The 20,530-nt window shown below is 36.0% G+C and overlaps 5 protein-coding genes across 5 annotated transcripts; 3 read left to right on the top strand and 2 right to left on the bottom strand.

The window, feature by feature from the left end:
* Window positions 1-134: 134 nt before the first annotated feature.
* Window positions 135-2,550, top strand: Dhc4 (Dehydrocurvularin biosynthesis regulator; the record flags this gene model as incomplete). Its single annotated transcript, XM_066130525.1, has 2 exons — window positions 135-521; window positions 589-2,550. 2 exons carry the CDS (start codon window positions 135-137, stop codon window positions 2,548-2,550), a joined length of 2,349 nt encoding a protein of 782 aa, XP_065986440.1.
* A 1,969-nt stretch (window positions 2,551-4,519) lies between these two features.
* On the top strand, window positions 4,520-5,170 carry G6M90_00g052030 (uncharacterized protein; the record flags this gene model as incomplete). The annotated part of the gene is made up of 1 exon (XM_014683911.1): window positions 4,520-5,170. The coding sequence occupies one exon, from the start codon at window positions 4,520-4,522 to the stop codon at window positions 5,168-5,170; it is 651 nt and encodes a 216-aa protein (XP_014539397.1).
* Window positions 5,171-6,228: 1,058 nt separating this feature from the next.
* G6M90_00g052020 (uncharacterized protein) lies at window positions 6,229-8,431 on the bottom strand (the record flags this gene model as incomplete). The annotated part of the gene is made up of 6 exons (XM_014683910.1): window positions 6,229-6,251; window positions 6,311-6,384; window positions 6,444-7,232; window positions 7,325-7,526; window positions 7,607-7,863; window positions 7,914-8,431. 6 exons carry the CDS (start codon window positions 8,429-8,431, stop codon window positions 6,229-6,231), a joined length of 1,863 nt encoding a protein of 620 aa, XP_014539396.1.
* A 389-nt stretch (window positions 8,432-8,820) lies between these two features.
* On the bottom strand, window positions 8,821-10,382 carry fdc1_0 (Ferulic acid decarboxylase 1; the record flags this gene model as incomplete). The annotated part of the gene is made up of 2 exons (XM_014683909.1): window positions 8,821-9,357; window positions 9,417-10,382. 2 exons carry the CDS (start codon window positions 10,380-10,382, stop codon window positions 8,821-8,823), a joined length of 1,503 nt encoding a protein of 500 aa, XP_014539395.1.
* Window positions 10,383-11,201: 819 nt separating this feature from the next.
* On the top strand, window positions 11,202-11,834 carry PAD1_0 (Flavin prenyltransferase PAD1; the record flags this gene model as incomplete). The annotated part of the gene is made up of 1 exon (XM_014683908.1): window positions 11,202-11,834. One exon carries the CDS (start codon window positions 11,202-11,204, stop codon window positions 11,832-11,834), a length of 633 nt encoding a protein of 210 aa, XP_014539394.1.
* Window positions 11,835-20,530: the final 8,696 nt, after the last annotated feature.

The following is a 20,530-nucleotide window of genomic DNA, read 5'->3' as shown; positions in this document are numbered from 1 at the left end:
TCTCGGCGGAATAATTCAGCCACTTTCATCCATCCGGGCATCAATCGACCCTGCGCCGATTCCTCTTCTGTCCCTCGACGCGACGGAGTTGTCATCCAACAATAAAAGCCATACCTCCGTGGATCGCCTGCAGCATGGACGTCATCAACGTCCGGCCCCCGTCCCGCGCGCCCGAGGCCGACAGGCCAGGGAAGCGAACGCTTCGAAAAGGCACGAGAAGCTGTTGGGAGTGCAAGCGGCGCAAGGTCCGTTGCGTTCCATGCTCCGAGGAAGGGGATGCGTGTCTTGGGTGCAAGCGCCGGGGTGCTCATTGTGTCAGCCAAGATGGCCCAGTCCCGGACGAATTCCCCCGACCAGCCGATAAACACGCAGAAATGGCAGAGCGCATGGAGAGAGTCGAGGGACTGCTAGGGCGGCTCGTCCAGAACGTTTCTGTTTTGCGTCGTAGTCCTGCCGCGGCCCATTCAAGTTTGGACATGGCCGGTTCTACGGCCTGTTCATCTTTGCAGGTCACGCCACCGGTTCGTCTCGCGTCACGGGTGAGCAGTGAACGCTGCAGTCTAACTTTTTTCTTCTTCTCTTTGCTAGGCCTCTTGTGGAAATCGCGGTGTACGTGCAACTCACAGTTCGGAGCCAGCTTTCCAGACGACAGACTGTCATCCCCCGACTCCCGTCCCCGATGCCTCTTACACGCCCAGGCTTGGACAGATATCAGCTCTTCTCTACGCAGCGCTCCCCTCGGCCGAGGATTGCCGCATCGTTTGTCAGCACCGCAAAGGCTTCGCAGTCTTCTTGCATCAGATGCTAATTCGGCCACATTCTGAGCTGACCCGCGAGGACTATGAGCCGGCCGCAAACCTAGCAACCTTGCCCGCGCCCAGCGCTCATCCCGTTCTTCTTGCTCGCCATATGCTCATGCTTGCCGCGTCTCTTCAACATGTCCACTCCGACTTCCAGGATCCAGCCTGCAGGCTCTCAGAGTCTCCGTCCGCTATGATGGAACGACTGTTCAACACCGCCTCCAGTCTCGTTACTGCCAATGACCATCTTATGCTCTCTGTGGAAGGAATAGAGTGTCTGTTGCTGGAGGGCTCATTCCAGGCAAATAGTGGCAACTTGAGGCGAGCATGGCTGACCTTCCGCCGTGCCGTGGCATTTTCCCAACTGATAGGGCTGAACGCCAATGCTCAGACCCCAACCACGCTCGATCCTGCCACCACGGCGATGCCACAATTCATCTGGTTCCGCATTATAAGCATGGATCGGTACCTATGTCTGATGCTCGGCCTGCCTCAGAGCTCCCCCGACGATAGCTTTGCAAGCGAGTCGGCTCTGGCCAGCGATACTCCCATGGGACGTCTCGAGCGGATGCATTGTGTAATAGCTTCTCGCATTCTCGACCGCAACCAGCGAGGCCTAACCACGTCCCACGACGTGACCACAACACGAGAAATCGACCTCGACATCCAACGGTTGGCACAATCCATGCCGCCCCGGTGGTGGCTGCCCCCAAACTTGGCCAACCTCGCAAGCTGCGAATGTCGCGACGTCTTCTCGGAGACGCTCCGACTCATCAACCAGCTGCTGCACTACGGCCTGTTGAACCAATTACATCTACCATACATGCTTCGCGCCTCGCTGGATCCCAAGTACGTCTACAACAGGGTCACCTCGGTCACCTCCAGCCGTGAGATGCTGACCCGCTTCATTGCCCTTCGCTCCTCCAACTTGCTTGCCTTGTGCTGTCAATCTATAGACTTCTTCACCCTCACGGCAGCCATGACCCTCATCTTGGCTCACATTAACGCCAATCAGCATGACGGCCATAGCTTCATAGCTCATCAGCGTTCCAGCGATCTTGCCATGGTGGAACAAGTTATTGACATTATGCAACGCGTCACCGAGCTTAATACCGATCCCCTTCCCCACAAAGCAGCACACCTTTTGGCCCAACTGCTCGCAGTCGAAGGCCACGCTGCGGAGGGATGTACGTATAGCACACAGAGTGTCGATGCAGCCGAGAGCGTTTCTCCGTCTCGGCTGAGTCTGACCGAGGGTAGCTTTGGCACAGAAGCTCCGCATGCATGCTTCAGTAATGACACCTCCGTATTGTACATCCATCTTCCACACTTCGGAACCATCAAAATAGCTCGCGAGGGGCGCATCTCTAGGGAGCCAGCCATTTCGGGCTGGCCGCAGGTCTCTACTGACCGTGACGACGAGCGGCAGCCGCAACACAGCAGCCCAATAACGGAGGCGCCATCAAACAGCAACTCGGCAAGAATACTTGGCTCTGCCGATGGCTCAGCTCTCGATCCACTCGTTCATAATACAGTCGCTATGGCACCGAACGCAACGGATCCCCAGCCAACACAGCGTCACCAATTTCACTCATCCTTTTCAGGCACTGCCCATGCACGCATGCAACAGCAGCATGCCGGACAATCAAGCATGGCTCTTGACACAAATAATTGGGTCTTGGAAGGCGTGAATGTCTTCTTTGACAGTTTGTTGCAGGGAGCCGACGGAGGAGATGCGGATATCAGATAGAGCATCTGACAGACGATCGATTAGATGACCCAATCTATGGACTAGGCTGGTTATCCCGACTCATTGGTGAGCCATGAGTTAACGGGAAGGAGGTGAGACTTCGCTCCGGTTACCGTTGCCCAATCTTTGAACCCTCAAGCTCACATGCCGGGCAGCGATTAGAAACGCCGTGCACAACAGCATCGACGAGCCTGCAAAAAGCTGCGCGGCCAAATATTCACCATTCATCATGCTGATCAACTGGCCACCAACTGGAGGGCCAACCAAGCTAGCGAAGCTGACAACGGAGAACACCATGCCCATTCGAATACCCAACTTACTCATATCCAGCGTCAGGGAACTCAGGGCGGCAGGAAACAAACTCTGAAGGCCACCAGTTGCAACGCCACATACACCAGTCCAGGCATAGATACCACTGACGTCGTGGACAGCTGGCCAGCAAAACAAGAGAATACTTGTACATGCAGCAACGGGGATGAATAGATTGATTGTGCCTACCCTGTCCGCTAGGCAGTTCAGCCCCAGGCGGCCAATGATACTGATTCCATTGAGGAGCAAGAGTAAATTCAACGATTTTGCATAGGAAAATGCCGGGTTGACGTCCGTACGGGAGAAGGAAGCAACGAAGAATAAGGAAAAGTAGAGGCTAAGAAGGCACTGCAAGTGGGATATAAAAGTTAGGAGGTGGATTCCGACTGCGCTGACTTGTACAGGGAAGGTACTTGCAAAAAATGATGCTATGGTGTAAAATACATATGATGTCTCTTTCAACGCCATCCAGTCCAGCAGAGGGCCAGGTCTCCGAGGTGCGATCCGAGGGCGCAGCCAGATATTCACCATGATAAGTAATACAAGCTGGATAAAGCCGATTACTCGCATGAGCCATGGGAATCCAAGGGAAGGGAGCAGCTGGCGGATTACAGTGGGATATATTAGGCCACCCGTAGCTGAGCCGCAAGCCGCGATGCCAATGGCAGTAGCTCTTCTCTTGTCAAAATACGTAGACAGGACTGTAAGCATGGGGCAGAACAGACAACCGTTGCCGATACCTACAGTAACCCCCAGCGCGAGGAAAAATTGCCAGTATCGGCAACAAAATGATGAGGCAAATAGCCCAACGAGAGTCGATGCTGTTCCGAGGAGGAGTAGGGGGCGAAAGTATCCCCAGTCCGTCAGACGACCAGTGAAGGTGCCCAGGAAGAAGAGCCGGAATACTTGCATGGAGCCTATCCAGGAAATATCGAAGGGTTTACGACCGAGTGTCTCGACAAAATAGGCCTGGAAGGCCCCGAAAGAATTGGCAAACCCCCACGTATTCATAACCACAAAGTGCGAGCAGAGGACTTGGTATGCCGTACTAGTTAGCCTAGAGAATAAAGCCACGAGCGCACTTAGCACTATTTTCCAATGTATATTCTCACCGGTTATCCACGCCCTGATGCCTCCATCTGGGGCAGGTCCAGAGTCACTGGTATCTGTTGCATCTCGGCCAAGAAGTTGGCTAAAAGTTTGCTTCATACGACGCACAGTTCCATGTCGTGCATGCAAGGCACAATTGTTGCTTCCGAGGTCTTGGTCCGTAGCGACGTTTTTGCCATGGCCGCAATGTTGAACCATTTGGGCTGGCGTCATGCTCTTTTATAGAGAAAGGGAGGGCGTAAATGATGTAAGATAGACGACGCTGAACCAGACTCTGGCCCACGAAATATGCAGAGTCCGTCTTTATGCCCGTAAAGACGAGTTCGACTTTGCCGATTCTTATATTGACACTAATATGCCATCGCCCGGACAAGCATTCGCTTTGGTCCGCGGCTCGGCCCCATGGCTCAATAATGACCCACTTATTTCGGCCGAAGCGTCGGAACACGCGCAACCGTCCTTGAAATGACAAACCATACCAGACCGATGCGACCAAAGCATAAATTGACGGCTCTGTCCTCGTGTTGACGGGGCATCAGATTCTTTCACCATGGAATATCAATTTGTTCGAGTTGATCCGTCGGACCCCAACTTGCCATCGCTAGCAGCCCAATACAAAAGGCTGCGCCTTGAAGCGCTCAAGCAGTCTCCTCATTCCTTTTCTTCAACGTACGAGACCGAGTCTCAATTTCCCGACGACGTCTGGGTTTCACGCCTTCAATACCCGAGAAAGGAAACGTTTGTATGCGTAGCTACCTTAGAGGGCGAAAGCGAATGGGTTGCCCAGGTTACCTTGCGCGGGCCTCTCTCCGCCGAGGAATTCCACCTTTCAGAGTCGGGACAGCCGCCGGCAGCGCCGGATGAAGAAGAGGAGAAAGGGCAGATGCTCAGTTTGTACAATCTGCCGAGCCATAGGGGAAAGGGCCTCGGTAAGCGACTCTGCAAGGCAGCGTGCGCCTTTGTCGTCTCGCGTGGTGGGGTGGCCCCGACGATTACAGTCCGGTGCATGGTGAAGCCTGACAACTTGGCCACACTTGGCATGTACCAGTCACTGGGGTTTGAGCGAACAGGGTTTTGCACGCTAGAGGAGGCTCTAAGAGCAAATGGTGATGCCGACATGATACCTGAGGGGGTGTTGGAAAAGAAATTTACTACAAGGACGGGAATTACGTTGGCACTGCACCTAGGCAGAGAAAACTAGAGATAGTAGACCGAGGTCGCCTGCTTGTGGTTTCTGCCTAGCTGACAGGATAATTCAAGCGGCTTGCGGACCCGTGACGGCTAGATACCAGGGCAGGCTGACCAGTCAACTTGAAACTCAAGCCGTCTTTACACTCTCATTTTCATATTTCACTGTTTTTTGCAAGGGTTGCCTCAGGCCGGTTGGGCTCATCGACTTCTTGTAGTTATAGAGGCATCTGATCTCTCAAGTCTCTTAGGAAACCGAGCATCTTTGATACTTCAAAGTTGCTTATTAAATTGAACTTTTAACCCAACCTTCCAAGACTAGTAACCCTTCCCTTGTCACACACAGCTACCGGCGCCGGTAAACTGATAAGGGAGCTGGGTAGTTCGTGGAATGAGCTGTCTATGTGACAAGAGCTAAATGCTTGGGGAAATATGACTCAATTCATCTAATAACAGTCTTTGGTATCAAAGGTCCTTGGTTTTCCTCAAGGCGTCGGTCGCCAAGGACGTCTTTAAATATAAGAAGTCGGTGAGGGACTTTGCCCTAGGTCTCGTGACCGTAGCCCTTGTGTAACAGACGACACCTGCAACTCGGCGGGTTGAAAGCACCAATCAAATGCACCAGGTTTAGTCGCAGGCTCGATTATGCTGACTCGGGTCACCTAAAGTCTGTACTGCAATCCATTCCTGTGCGATCTGAACGGATTTCTGGACTACAGACTCGAGTAAGAACAACCTAGATCATGCAGATTCAGGTCTACTATCCAATTTTAGACTATGTAGGGACGCGAGCCATCTAGGCTGGGGAGGACTGAGTCCAGAAGACACAGGTTGAAAAATTGCCTTGTACCAAATTGTAATCCCGGGCCTCATCCATGTGATCGCAGATGCTGTGGACCTATATCTGGGAGCGTTCAGAATCTATTCTCTGAGTTTAAAGTTTCGATTAAACAGTTACGTGTATTAACTCAAGCGAAATGAATTTAATTTATGTAAATCGGACTACGTCCGGTAGCCCGTGACAGCGGGCAGCAAGCTCTCTACTCTGTGATGGTACAGAAAGCTATCATTCTAAGAAAAGTCAAAGAGAGAAACTATGGCAATGCGTTAATTTAGGTTTGGTAACTATGTAGCAGAGAAATATAAAACATACCATTAAGCACTGAGTTGAGATAGGCGACGGGCGATATGGCTGCAGGATCCAGCATATCCAAATATCCATCAGGTCTACTTAGAATATTAGCACAACTTGAGACACGAATAAACAAACGACAAAGAAGACGCACACAGTCCCAAGGGGAGATATAGCGTTGGCTCCGAGTCCAGCCCAGTTCTCATTACCCGTGGTGCTAATACCTTCTTCTTGGTCCAATGCATTTCGCAGCTTAACCAAAGCCCGAATGTGGCGAGCAGACAGCCATTCCCGGTTATTGTCTGACAACAAAGCACCATCGCCGGCGGTAGAGTCTGATAACGAGAAGACGTCGATTACTCTTTGTTGTAGGCCACGGCATTCGGGATCGTTACGGGTCTCTTCCCAGGCGCAAAGTAGCAAGGTCGAGCTCAGAACAGTGTGAACCATTGACCAGCTTCGTAGTGGGATAACGCTTAGGGCCTGGAAGTCCAGGAATGCTTTCGACGCATCTATCAAGCTCGCCTTGGCACGAGTACGAAGAATGTCGGTGTGCGGAAGCGGTGGTTGTGCCGGCGATGTCTTTATAGCTGGGCGGCACAGGACGGAAATGAAGAAGGACGAATGCATTCTTAATGCGAGGTGCTCGAGATGCTGCTGGATCGTCGTGCAGTTTTCCCAGGCCCGAAGATAAGGCTGGCCCCGTTGGTAAACACCATCAAACTGTTGCAAGCCTTCGATGGCTCGGTTGACCTCTGCAACGGCAAGAGTTTCAGGCCGCATTATGTCGAGATTCAGTCGACAGATAAAATGCATAATTTCCGTGTACGACAGATTTTGTCGTTGAAAGAAGGAATCGTCCAGTGGCCATTCAGTTACTGACACGATCGGCGGGCGGTCATAGCAAAGAGAGAGGAGGCTATCCTGCCACACAATTGTCGACCTGCGTGTCTTCTATCAGCTATCAACCAATCCTACATGGTGGATAAGTTGGACAAAGGAGATATTAGCCTCTCTCTTCATGGAGCAACTTACCAGAGCGCCCTTGCCCTTGTCCTAATGCACTCGGGCCAGCGAACTGTGTTTCGTTGGGCGTGCAGCCCCATCGCTTGGGCCAGCCGAACCGTTGTGCCGAGCATTGCCCAGGCGGAATCGGATTGACCCATATTTTGCAAGGTATTCCCCAAGATGAGAAGGGCTTGAATGGTGTCTAGCGATGGTCGGAAGAGGAAGTTGGCTAAGCGAAGGGCTTGAAATACCGACTGGCTGCAACACTATTAGCAGAACATCATGTGGGTCGATTATTTTTTGTCCTACCAAAGTCTATAGAGAGCTCCTGGCGGTGGGGATATTCGACATCCGAATAATGTGATCCTGCCGCTAAAGTGGCCAGCAAAAGACTTATATAGCCAATGGACTTGTTGGTGGCCCAGCGGTCAGAGATCTTGCCTGGGTCATGTAATTCGCCAGCAGCGTGAGTACTTAGATATGTGCATAATTCTGACTCAAATTGGTCAATATCTACTATGATTGGGTTGAATGGATATGCTGTAGCCCGATAGCAGTGAAAGAATCTGGTTTCGTTAGTGACAATGTCCGTTGCTGCCAGCAGATTGGAGTATACTTCAAGACTTCTGCTCTCTGTGGTAGCACAGCCAGCAACAACTTCCATCTATCATGGGGCGTTTTGGAATCCATAAACGGATATATGTTGAAAGTGTTCTGGAGACCCAGGACCGAAGTAAGCTCACCAGCCACCGAGTCGTTGGCCCCGGACGCCCTCGATCCCAAAATAGAGACGAAGGAATTGTCTCCAGAGTACACGTAGTTTTTGGACGCCTCATCAGGTAGAGATGACGGCTCACAACTCACCTTCCCCGCTTCTCCCGGACAGACAGGCAAGGCCGAGCGAGCAGTCTCATCTTGAACCGGTGCCGCCACCGACGCACGCTGCGGGTGCATGGAGAGATGATACGTGCAGATCTGTGGGTGCTGTCGCTTTCGACAGGTCTGGCAGGGCACGCTTCCGTCACACCTGACTTTGCGTTTCTTGCACGGATAACAAGCAGAGGGCCCTCGCGCCTGGCGCTTTTGGCGGAGCACCCGGTCCGCCTCTTCATTGTTCGCAGTAACGGCACTCATGTCGCCGAGAATGCCGCTGGCTGCTCTTAGTGGCCGTTATGTGGCGTCGTCTGGTCTCAAAAAGGCCGTTTTCATCAAAATGCACCGTCGACATCTGAGATGATAAATTTGAGATGGGACTTGTACTGGCCAACGGTCGAGTCCTACTACCAGACTTCAAAAGGCTTGCCACCCGAGATTAGCGGCCCCCCTTTGCCGGGTGTTTGCCGGCGGTCACGTGAGCTGATGTTATAACTACATAATATTTGTTTTAAATATCAATGATCTTACTAGAATATTACTACCTGCCGGGTAGCGGTATAATACTAGCTATTTTGTTCAATGAGCGACTTGATCCCTCGGCTTTGTATATTACTAAACCGAAAGAATTGCATTCTTCTACTGCGCACTTAGTCGTCCTGGAATCCCAACTCGGTCCAGCTGGCCAAGATCTTCTGCTTGAGCGGCTCCGGATACGAGTTCTCAAAGTCAGCCGCTTGCCAATCTCGACCCGTGGTATACTCGCATGGAAGGAGGGCATCGGAGACGGCCTTGCCTCCCCGAGCCGGCGGACCATTGCCATGAGACATGTACGGGATAAGTGCGAATCCGGCGACGTCCTCGAAGAAAGTCTCGTCCATGTTTGGGCGGCAGCGGGTGGAAAAGGCCCACATGACGTCCTTGCCTTGATATACGTCAATGTCATCGCCCACCAGAACGAGGCGGTGGATGGTGACGCCAGCCTTGTGGCTGAAGACGACGTCACCGACCTTCTTTCTAAACTCGGCTGGCGTGGTTTTCATCTCACGCAGTCGAGCCGTGTCGATGCGCAGGGCGACCCAGGTCACCTGCGACTCGAACGGTGCGAACGCGTCGGTGACGGGAAGGCCCTTTTGCTGGCAGATTTTGCGGATCTCGGCCGCGGCGAGAGAGCCGATGAGGGTATGCTGGTGTTCTGTGTTAACGGCCGGCCTTTGTAATGACCAGGACGACAATATCAACTCACAGTCTCATCAGTCAGTCGTCCGCAGTTTGACATGGGCAGAATGGGATTGTTGCGATACGTAATGCGCTTGACATGGTACTTGGGCCCAACGTGGGCATCGTGAGGGAAGACATAGCCGTGCATCTCACCAAATGGTCCCTCGACACCCTGTTCGGTAATGGACAAGGTGCCTTCAAAGACAATCTCGGAAGTTGCCGGAACAAGCAGGTTGTTGGTATCACACTTGACAAGCTGCAAAGCCGAGCCGGTCATGGCGCCCACGTAGTCGGCCTCGGTGACGCCGTCTGGAATTGGCATGCTCGAGGCCATGATGGCTGCTGGAGGAACACCAAAGGCAAGAGCCCATGGCACATCGCGGCCTTGTTTCTTCCACATCTGGTGAATTTGCCAGATATGCTGCGGCTCAGAGACGAGCCCGGTAAGATGCTTTTCGTCCGAGACCATGGCACGGGCAATGGACCAGTTGGTCCACGACCCGTCCGGAGACTGCACGATGTGCATGCCGTAGGTCTGGATGTACTTGCCGCCATCGGCCTGGTGGATCAGAGGTGCAGGAAGCTTGGTCAGGTCGATCTGGCTCTCATCCAGGAAATTTTCCTTGCAGGGCCCGGTGGGTATAACCTGCGGGGGGATCGGGGGTATATCGCTCGCGGACAGCATCTTATCGAGGATGTCCCGCATCGATGCCGTTGGAGCAAGGCCCAGGTGGCGTGCCAGCCTGCCGTAACGCTCCTTGGGAGACTTTCTCAGCGAGCCAGGAGCACCGAGGATACGGAACAGACCGTTTTGCGAGCCAATGACATTGTTGAATAACGGTGCCTTGTCATTAGTGTCGCAGACACGACGAGTGATGGCGGCGGCCTCGAGATGGGGGTCGACCGGGGTGTCAATCTCGACAAGGTCATTGTCGGCCTTGAGGGCATCGACAAAGGCCCGAAAGCAGAGGTAAGGCGGGTCGGCGGCCATCAAGACGTTTCACGGTGAATGTGCACCTTTAAGTGGTGTTGTGGTGCTTTTATGGAATCGATGTGTATGTTATACAACAGGCTGTATGTAGGTTGTGCGTCCACAGCTCGAAGAAGAATGGCCCGAGTGCGTGGCTTAAATATCCCTGGGGTGCAGTCGACCTGGGGGAATCCGGATTGAATGCTTGCCACGTATTTGGAGACCGAGGTCATCAAGTCGGGTCTTTCTCTACTCTACACCGTCTCCAGCCACCGTAGAGAAGGTCATCGAGCATACTGAAGGGCCCGAGATGTCGATAAGGCAGCACGCCTGGCGCGGTGGGTATGACTGTCGTCAGTCTAGTACGGCAGATCGCCCGAGGCCTTTCGCCCAAGGTTCGGGGGCCCTGGGCTCGGAGCCTCGGGTTCGGGGCCTCGGAGGTTCCCACAGAAGCCATCTCCATTCCCTTTTTGTCATTGCATATGAACAATCTAGCCAAGTCTGGTAGGATCGATGCGCACGGTGTCTGGCTGGCGGCTGTACAGTTTCGGTTGGTAATTTTTCAGGTAGTCCGACGGTTTTACTTGTGCCGCGTAAGCAGATATAAGGTTGGGCCGAGTTGCAAAGATTCTCAAGAATCATCTCTCTCATCATAAAACAATCGAAAGTCAACCAGCCAATCACATTAAGACACATTCAGACGAAGCAAAAGCTCCAAGGCTAGTGCCGATCTAGTATCACCACCAAAGGCCTGTACTCTATTCTCCCAGTGCCAGCACCCACAAGCTCTCAACTTTGGTCGCCCATCTACCGGCGGAAGCCCCAACCGTGATGGCAGCAATGCCGTCAACAAAAGCCACACAAAATCCGCCCGAGCAACAGCCGTCATCTCAGAGGTGCAAGCGGATCGTCGTCGCAATAACCGGGGCGACGGGGGCAACCCTGGGCATCAAGGCTCTCATCGCTTTGCGCAAGTTGAACGTGAAAACGCATCTGGTTATGAGCCAGTGGGCCGAGGCAACTATCAAGTACGAAACCGACTACCATCCCTCGAATGTCAAGGCCCTGGCAGACCATACCCACTCGATTCACGACATGGCAGCCCCAATTTCAAGCGGATCCTTTAAAGCAGACGGAATGATAATCGTTCCTTGTAGCATGAAAACACTGGCTGCAATAAATACCGGCTTCTGTGACGATCTCATCTCTCGCACCGCCGACGTGATGCTTAAAGAGCGACGAAGGCTCGTCTTGGTCGCTCGAGAAACCCCACTGAGCAGTATTCATCTGCGCAACATGTTAGAAGTGTCTAATGCGGGCGCTATTATTTTCCCTCCCGTCCCGGCATACTATATTCGGGCCTCATCGGTGGATGACTTGGTCGACCAGAGCGTAGGCCGCATGCTAGACCTATTCGATTTGGACACGGGGGACTTTGCGAGATGGGAGGGTTGGAAAACGGCAAAGCGTTGAAGTCTGGTTTGAGAGTGACCGATTGTTGTTAGCTAGATAGACGAGAGGGAAAAGCTGAGCATTTATTCCATGGTTGGTACTGTAGTTCTTTAGGTAGGAGACCCAGTATTTGTTAAAATTGCATAGCTAGAAAACAAGCACAATATAATATTGGACGATTTTCTATCTTCTTTAGATGCTTGTACTACAACTACCTTGATGTGAAGGGGAATTACCACATGCTGGGTCAATTGATATCCAGGTCCCCCAATTTAAAGCAGACAGACAAGGAGCCACAAATTACTCGTTATCGGTTTTAGGGCTAATATGCTGCCAGAGTATATCTTGCAACTGCTTTCAAAGCTTGTATGACTCATGTATTGTAGGGTGCCCCAGTATTTCTAGGGTGCCCATGTATTAGTCGCCTGATTGAGAGCCCAGGAAGTTTATTTGTCCTTGTCTATATGACTCACTCCGTCACTGTACAATCAAACCCCTGTAAGATTAGCCACTAGTGACTTCTGACAGAGCCTACAGGGGCTGAAGGCCTAATAAGGTGCCTGTATAAAAATCAGCAGTATATAAAGTAGAGTAAAAGGTACTAAAAGATTTATATAATTTCTATAGAAAGATTAATACTTTTTACCAGGGTTTATATCTTTTTTATTTGCCTTGTATTACCTTATCAGTCCAGGCAGGCTCCTCGATTTTTATCGCGGAAAAAAAAAGGGCCCACTTTATCAGCTGTTAACAAATAACCTGCCAGCTGGCCCCGCCTACTGATGTCACACATGGCTAAACTTTCAGGGCTTAAATTGTAACGTGTTAAAAAATAGATGTGGATTCTATCCAGAGCTAGTATATTCTTGTAGTATAGTAGGGCATTCAAGGAATTGCTAACTTATTGCTCCCCTTCTGGCTTAAGACCGCTCTCTCCAATTAAAATGTCATCCCACAGTGCTCCGCATTTACTGTTCCCTCTATCGCCCTCTTCTATACATTGCTTTATGGGCGTGCCTGACTTTCGACATTCTATAAACACATCATCGACTTTATTAAAGCAGGGCTGTGCAGCTGCTATCCAACAATGCTCGCGGTCGGCGCCTGCTTTCTTTTTGCGACAAGCTCGTACGTCTTCTTCCCACTTCTGAAACCCATCCACTAATGTCGAGTTTATGGATGTATTTTGGCAGTTGGTAACAGGCCCTGCAATAGCCAGGCTAATAAAACCAGCGAAAACGAGAGTACTCTTCATGTTTTCTGTGTATTTTATATAGTAGTTCGATAGGGTAGCTGAATTTAATAAGGGCAAAAAGAGGAAAAAGTAAAGAATACAAAAGAAGTTTAATAGGGAGGATATTCCGGCCTTAAATACCTAGGTATTACGAGTCAAATACGCTAGGTATTATAAGTCAGATACGCTAGGTATTACGAGTCAGATATACTAGGTATTACGAGTCAGATATATTAGGCATTACGAGTCAGATATATTAGGCATTATAAGTCAAATACGCTAGGTATTATAAGTTAAATACGCTAGGTATTATAAGTTAAATACGCTAGGTATTACGAGTCAGATACGCTAGGTATTACGAGTCAAGTACGCTGGGCATTACGAGTCAGATATATTAGGCATTACTGTTACGACCCAGTTGTATACAAGAAGCAAGCTGCAAGTTAAGCCAGTTATATAAGCTATAAAATAGTATAAATAAAACAGATAATAAATTAATAATTAAAGTAATTATTATATTTAAATTATAAAAAAAACTATAATTTATATAAGTAAAATTATAATTATAATAATAATCTAAAAGAAAATATTATAATAAAAGAAGTAATTTATTATAATATATAAAAACCCTTAATTTTACTTTATAAATAAATTTTAGCTTTTTAGCTTTTAATATAAATTATTATATTAAATAAGCTTTATTTATAACTTTTTAATTTTAATTACTTAATTATAATTTATAACTTATTATTAATATAATAATTAATTACTTAGATTAATTATTTTAATTATTTTATTAATATAAATTATAACTAGTTTATTTCTTAGAAATTTTAGTTATTATATATTAAAAGCTTTTATTTAAATAATTATTATATTATTTTAAGTAATATTTAATAATTATTAAAATAATATTTATAATATTTATTTTATTTAAAGTAATTATATTATTAATACTTTAAAAGCCTTAAAGTTTTAAACTTTAAAATATTATAAATAAACTTATATAATTATATTAATAGGTTAAATAACTTAGCTTTAAATATTAAATATTTATATTAAGATAAAAAAACTTAAAAGAAATTATTAAGCTTAAAATATTAGAATTTTATAATAATAACTTAAAAATACTTTAAAAATTCTTAACTTAGCTTAAAATATATTATTAATTTTACTTAAATAAGTTAATTAATATATAAGTAAAAATATTATATATTAAAAAATATATAATAAGTATTATATTTATATAATTTAAATTAATTATATAAAATTATTTTATTAATATAAAAAATAATTAAAAAAATAAAATAAAAAAAATATTTATTAATTATAAAAAATTTAAAAAAGTAATTAAAAAAATATTTAAATTAATTAATAAAGTAAAAACTATAATTATTTATATAAATTAACTTAAATAAAAAAGATTTATATTAGATTATATAATATATTTTAAATAAGTTATTTTAATATTAAACTAAAAAAATAAGCTATTTATATTAGTTTTCTTTAAAAAATTAAAAAAAGAAATTAAGAATAAACTATATAAAAAAAATATATTAAATAACTTCTTAAATTATATAATAATAATAATTTAAATTAATAATAAATAATATTAATAATATATATAAAAGTAATAAAAAAAAAACTTAAAATCTTATAAAAAAAAATAATAAGCTAATTAAAAGAAAAAATAAAAAAAACTTATTATTTATAATTATACTTTTAACTTTAAATAAATAAAGCTTAATATTATTAAATTATTATAAAAAAATAAAAAAAAAGGCTAGTTAATTACCAGGACCTACTAATAATATAATTAATAGCTATACCTAGCTAATTTAATAGTAATATATAATTTTAAAAATATTATATATACGTATTATAATATATTAAATTTACTAGCTTAAAAGGTGATTTATAACTTTATATACTAATAAAAGCTTATAAGTTTATATATTAAAAATATATATAATAATAATAATAATTTATAATTATATAAGTTATACCCTAAAAAACTTAGAGTAATCTAATATAATATAAATTAATAAAGTTTTAACTTTTATAAAACCTATTATTTTCCTTATAATCACCTTATTTTGCTTTTATATACTATATTAATTTAAGTAAATTGCTTTATAAAGCAGCTACTTATAGGTCTTTAGCTTTATATTACTTCCTGAAGTACTACAGCTTACTAATATCAGACTTAGTTAGTAATTAATAACCTTATTATAATTATAACTAGTACTAAAAAAGGTAATAAGCCTAATATAAGTAAATTACTTATTATAACTTTAGGGATTAAAGCTAATAAGCTTAAAAGAGTAATAAAAAAGCTATTATTATAAAAAATATTAATAAGAAAAGAAATATATTATTAAAAGCTAAAAATACTAAAAAAATTAAAAAACTTAATAAAATAATTAAAAAAGTAAAAAAAAAAAAAAAATAAAAAGAAAAATTAAGAAAAATACTATAAAGTTAGTGAATAAAAAGTAGCTTTATATTATAGTTTTCCCTTTTATTATAGAGAGAAGCTTAATATTATTAAAAAAAATAATAAAAAGGAAAAGAAATATTATAATTATAAAAAACTAAGATATTTTATTAATAAATATAAAAAACCTATAAAAAAATAAAAGTAAATATTAAAAAAAAATAAAAAATAACTTAATTTTATTAATTAATAAAAAATTAAAGTTATTAAATTAAAAGTAAAATATAAAAATTTTAATTAAATTTTTTATTATAATAATAATTATTATATTTATATAAATAATAAATAAGAAAAAAAATAATTTTTAAAAAAGCTAAAAAAACTAAGAAAAAAACTTATAAATTTTATAAAAAATAAGCTATAAATAGCTAAATAATTAATATAAAAACCCTAAATAAATAATTAATAAAAAAAAAACTTTTATAATAATAAAATAAAAAGAATTTTATAAATTAAAATTATTAAAATATTTAAATAAAAATTTATATTAAAAAATTTTTAATTAAATATAATAATAAATAAAAATAAAAAAAATTTAAAAAAAATAATAATATAAAAAAAAATAAAATATATAAATTTTTACTTTTTTTAATAAATTAAAAAATAAAATAAAAAAAATAAATATTAATAATAATAATATAATTTTAAATATTTTAAAAGTATTTAAAAATAAATAAAATAAGAAAAAAATATTAATAAAATTAATAATTATATAAAAGTAAATTATATAATAATATTTTTTTATATTAATAAAAAAATATTTTATAATTTTTATTATTATAATAAATATTATTATAATATTAAAAAACTTAATATTATAATACTTAAAAAAAAAAATAATTTTAGATTTTTATTAAAATATAAAAATTATATATAATTAATATAAGTATTATATATATTTATAATATATTAAATATATTTTATAATTAAAATATAATTAAATATATTTTTAATTAAAATAAAAAAATATTTAATTAAAATATTATATTTTAAATAAAAACTTTTAAAATAAAAAGTAAAAATAATTAATAATAATTAAATAATAATTTTAAAATTTAATTTAAATATACTTATTAAATATTAAGCTTATATAAATTTTATAAATATATATAAATTAAATATATATTAATTATATATATATATATAAAAAATAAATAATAATATTAATATATATATAAAAAAAATTATTATTTAAATTATTTTAATATAAAATAAAAAATTATATAATATACTTATTATTAAATTACTTAAAATATATAATAAATAAAATTAAAAAATAATATAAATAATAATATAAAATATTAATAATATATAAATAAATATAATAAGTATTAAATATATTTAAATAAAAAAATTTTAAAAGAATTATAAAATTAATATATTATAATAAATAAAAGCTAAATAAGTAATAATATAAATAAAAGTTTAATTTTAAATATAATAAAAAATATATAATAAATTATAATAATTTAAAATATAAAAAATATAAAAAAATAAATAATTAAATTTATAATTACTTATATTAAATATTTAATAATAAGTTTTACTTTAAATACTTATAAAATAAAACTATATTTATAAAATAATACTAAAAAATAAAATAATAAATTATAAAAAAATTTATTTTAAAAAACTTAAAAAATAAAATATATTATTTATAAAAAAATTATAAGTTAATATAAAAAAAAATATTAATAACTTTTAATATAATTTAAAATAAATAAAATAATAAAATAATATTAAATATTAAAATTATAAAATATTATATTTATATACTTATAAATAATAATATAATAAATAATTATATTTTACTTAAAATTATTAATTATTATTAATTATTATAAAAATATAAAAAAATATTATATAAGTTAATTAATATTAAAAAAAAACTTTTTATTTATAATAATAAAATTATTAATTAAAAAATTAATTATTTTAAAATATAAATTTAAAATTATTTAAAAGTAATTTAACTTAATATTATAAATATATTAAAATATAACTTAATATTAAAGTACTTATAATTATAAGAAAATAACTTATTAATTAACTAAAAAATAAGCTAATTAAAGTAAAATAAAACTTTAAGTTAATAAAATTAATAAAATTTAAAAAAAAAATAAAATTTTATTATAATTTAGCTTATAAATAAAATTTTAAAAAAAAAATTTTTTTAAGTAAATTATTTAAAAACTAATAATAATAAATAAATAATATAAAAATAATAAATATAAAAAAAAAATAATTAAATTTATTATAATAATTTTAATAATATTATAAATTAAAATATAAATAATAATAAGTAATAAAAAAATAAAAGCTAAAATCTAAAAAATTATTATTACTTTAAAAAAAAACCTTATAAATATAAATAAAAAACTTAAAAAAAAAATAAAAATAAAAATAATAAAAATAATAAAAGCTTAATAATAAAAAAAAAACTTAAAAATATTTTTAAAAAATATTAAAAATATAAAATATTATTTATAAAAAAATTAAAAATTAAATTATTTAAATATAATTAATAAAATTATAAAATTAAATTAATAAATAAAAAATTAATAATATTTTATAAAATTTATAACTTAAATATAAAAAAACTTAAAATATTATAAAAATATATTAATAAAATATTAATAAAAAGCTATATTAAAGTATTAATATTAAAAGCTAAATACTTAATTATATTTATTTTAAAGAAAAATAAAAAATTATAATTAATAATAAATTATTAATAATTAAATATAATTATTATGAAAAATAAAATATTATTATTATTAATATTAAAATTATAAAATTAATTATATAATATAAATTAATTTATTATAATAAACTTAAAAAAAGTATATAATTTAATTTAAATAAAAAAAAATTATAAATAAATAATAACTTTTAAAATAAAATTTAAATTATTTAAATTCTTAATAATATTAATAAAACTTATTAATATATTAATAATATTTTAAAAAATAATTAATAATATATTATAAAAATATTTAAATAATTTTATAATAATATATTTTAATAATATATTAATTTTTTTAAAAACCTTAAAGAATTATAAAAAATATATATATATAATATTAAAAATATTATAAAATATTAAATTATTACTTAAATTAATAAAATATAAATTTTATATATAAAAAATAAACTTTTTAAAATATATAATATAATTAAATAAAATATAAATAAAAGAAATTAAAATTAAAATAATAAAAAACTAATTAATATTAAAAAATATTAAAAATATATAAAACTTTAAAAGCTTTATAAATTATTATAAAAAATTTATTAAAAGTTATAATAAAATTATAATACTTTTAAATAAATTTATTAAAAAAAATAAATAATAAAATTAAAATAATAAAATATAATATACTTTTAATAAAATTAAAAAACTTATTATATTTAAATTTATTTTAAGAATTTTTAATTTAAAAAAAAAATAAAATTAAAAATTAATTTATTAAATTTTATTTTAAAAGTATAAATTAAATAAAAAAATAATAATAATAAATTATATTTTATTATATTTTACTTAAAAAAACTTTATAAAATAAAACTTAATTATTTTATTTATAATAAAAAATTCTTAATAATTATTAATACTTTTAAGAAATTTAAATATTATTTTATAAAAAATAAATATAAAATTAAAGTATATATTAATTATAAAAATATTTTTTACTTTATAATAATATAATAATTAAATAAATAATAAATTTAATAAATTATATATTTTTTAGAATTTAATTATAAAATTATTTATTAAAAAAAATTTAAAAATAAATAAATAAATACTTTAAATTAAAAAAATAATTATAATATAAAAATACTTATAATAATAAAATAATTTCTTAAAATTAATATAAATAATAATTTTTAATAAAAATAATTAAATATTATATTAAAAATATAAAATAAAAACTTAATATATAAGAAAATCTAATAATAAGTAAAAAAAAAAGTTAGGTTTATAAATATACTAAAAAAATATTTTATAAAACCTAAAATTATTTTAAAGTATTATAAAAAAACCTAAATATATTTAAAATTATAAGAAAAATATATTAAAAAAATATATAAATATTTAATTTATAAATATTAAGAAATTTATAAAATATTAAATAAAATATAATAATAATATAATTTTTAAGAAATTAAAAAGATAATTAAAAAAATTATTAATAAATATATATAATATAAAAAAAGTAAAGCTTTATAATATAAGCTATATAAAAAATTATAATTATTACTAATATTAATATAATTATAAAAATTAATAGCTTTTAATTATATTATAAAGCTATTAATATTAAAAAAACTAATAATTAATATAAAATATTAAATTATAATAAAAAAATAAAAAAAAGGCTAGTTAATTACTAGAACCTACTAGTAATATAATTAATAGCTATACCTAGCTAATTAAATAATAATATATAATTAAAAAAATATTATATATATATATTATAATATATTAAATTTACTAGCTTAAAAGGTAATTTATAACTTTATATACTAGTAAAAGCTTATAACTTTATATATTAAAAATATATATAATAATAATAATAATTTATAATTATATAAGTTATACCCTAAAAAACTTAAAGTAATTTAATATAATATAAATTAATAAAATTCTAATTTTTATAAAGCCTATTATTTTCCTTATAATTACCTTATTTTACCTTTATATACCTAATTTAAATAAATTACTTTATAAAGTAGCTACTTATAAGTTTCTGGCTTTATATTACTCCCTAAAGTATTTATTAATATTAGACTTAATTAGTAGTTAATAATCTTATTATAACTATAATTAGTACTAAAAAAGGTAATAAGCCTAATATAAGTAAATTATTTATTATAATTTTAAGGATTAAAGCTAATAAGCTTAAAAAAATAATAAAAAAACTATTATTATAAAGAATATTAATAAGAAAAAAAATATATTATTAAAAGCTAAAAATATTAAAAAAG

This window comes from Metarhizium brunneum, chromosome 2, assembly GCF_013426205.1.
Source record: "Metarhizium brunneum chromosome 2, complete sequence".
Lineage (NCBI taxonomy): Eukaryota > Fungi > Ascomycota > Sordariomycetes > Hypocreales > Clavicipitaceae > Metarhizium > Metarhizium brunneum.
The sequence above is the reverse complement of the archived record's forward strand: the minus strand, read 5'-3'. Positions and strand labels throughout refer to the sequence as shown.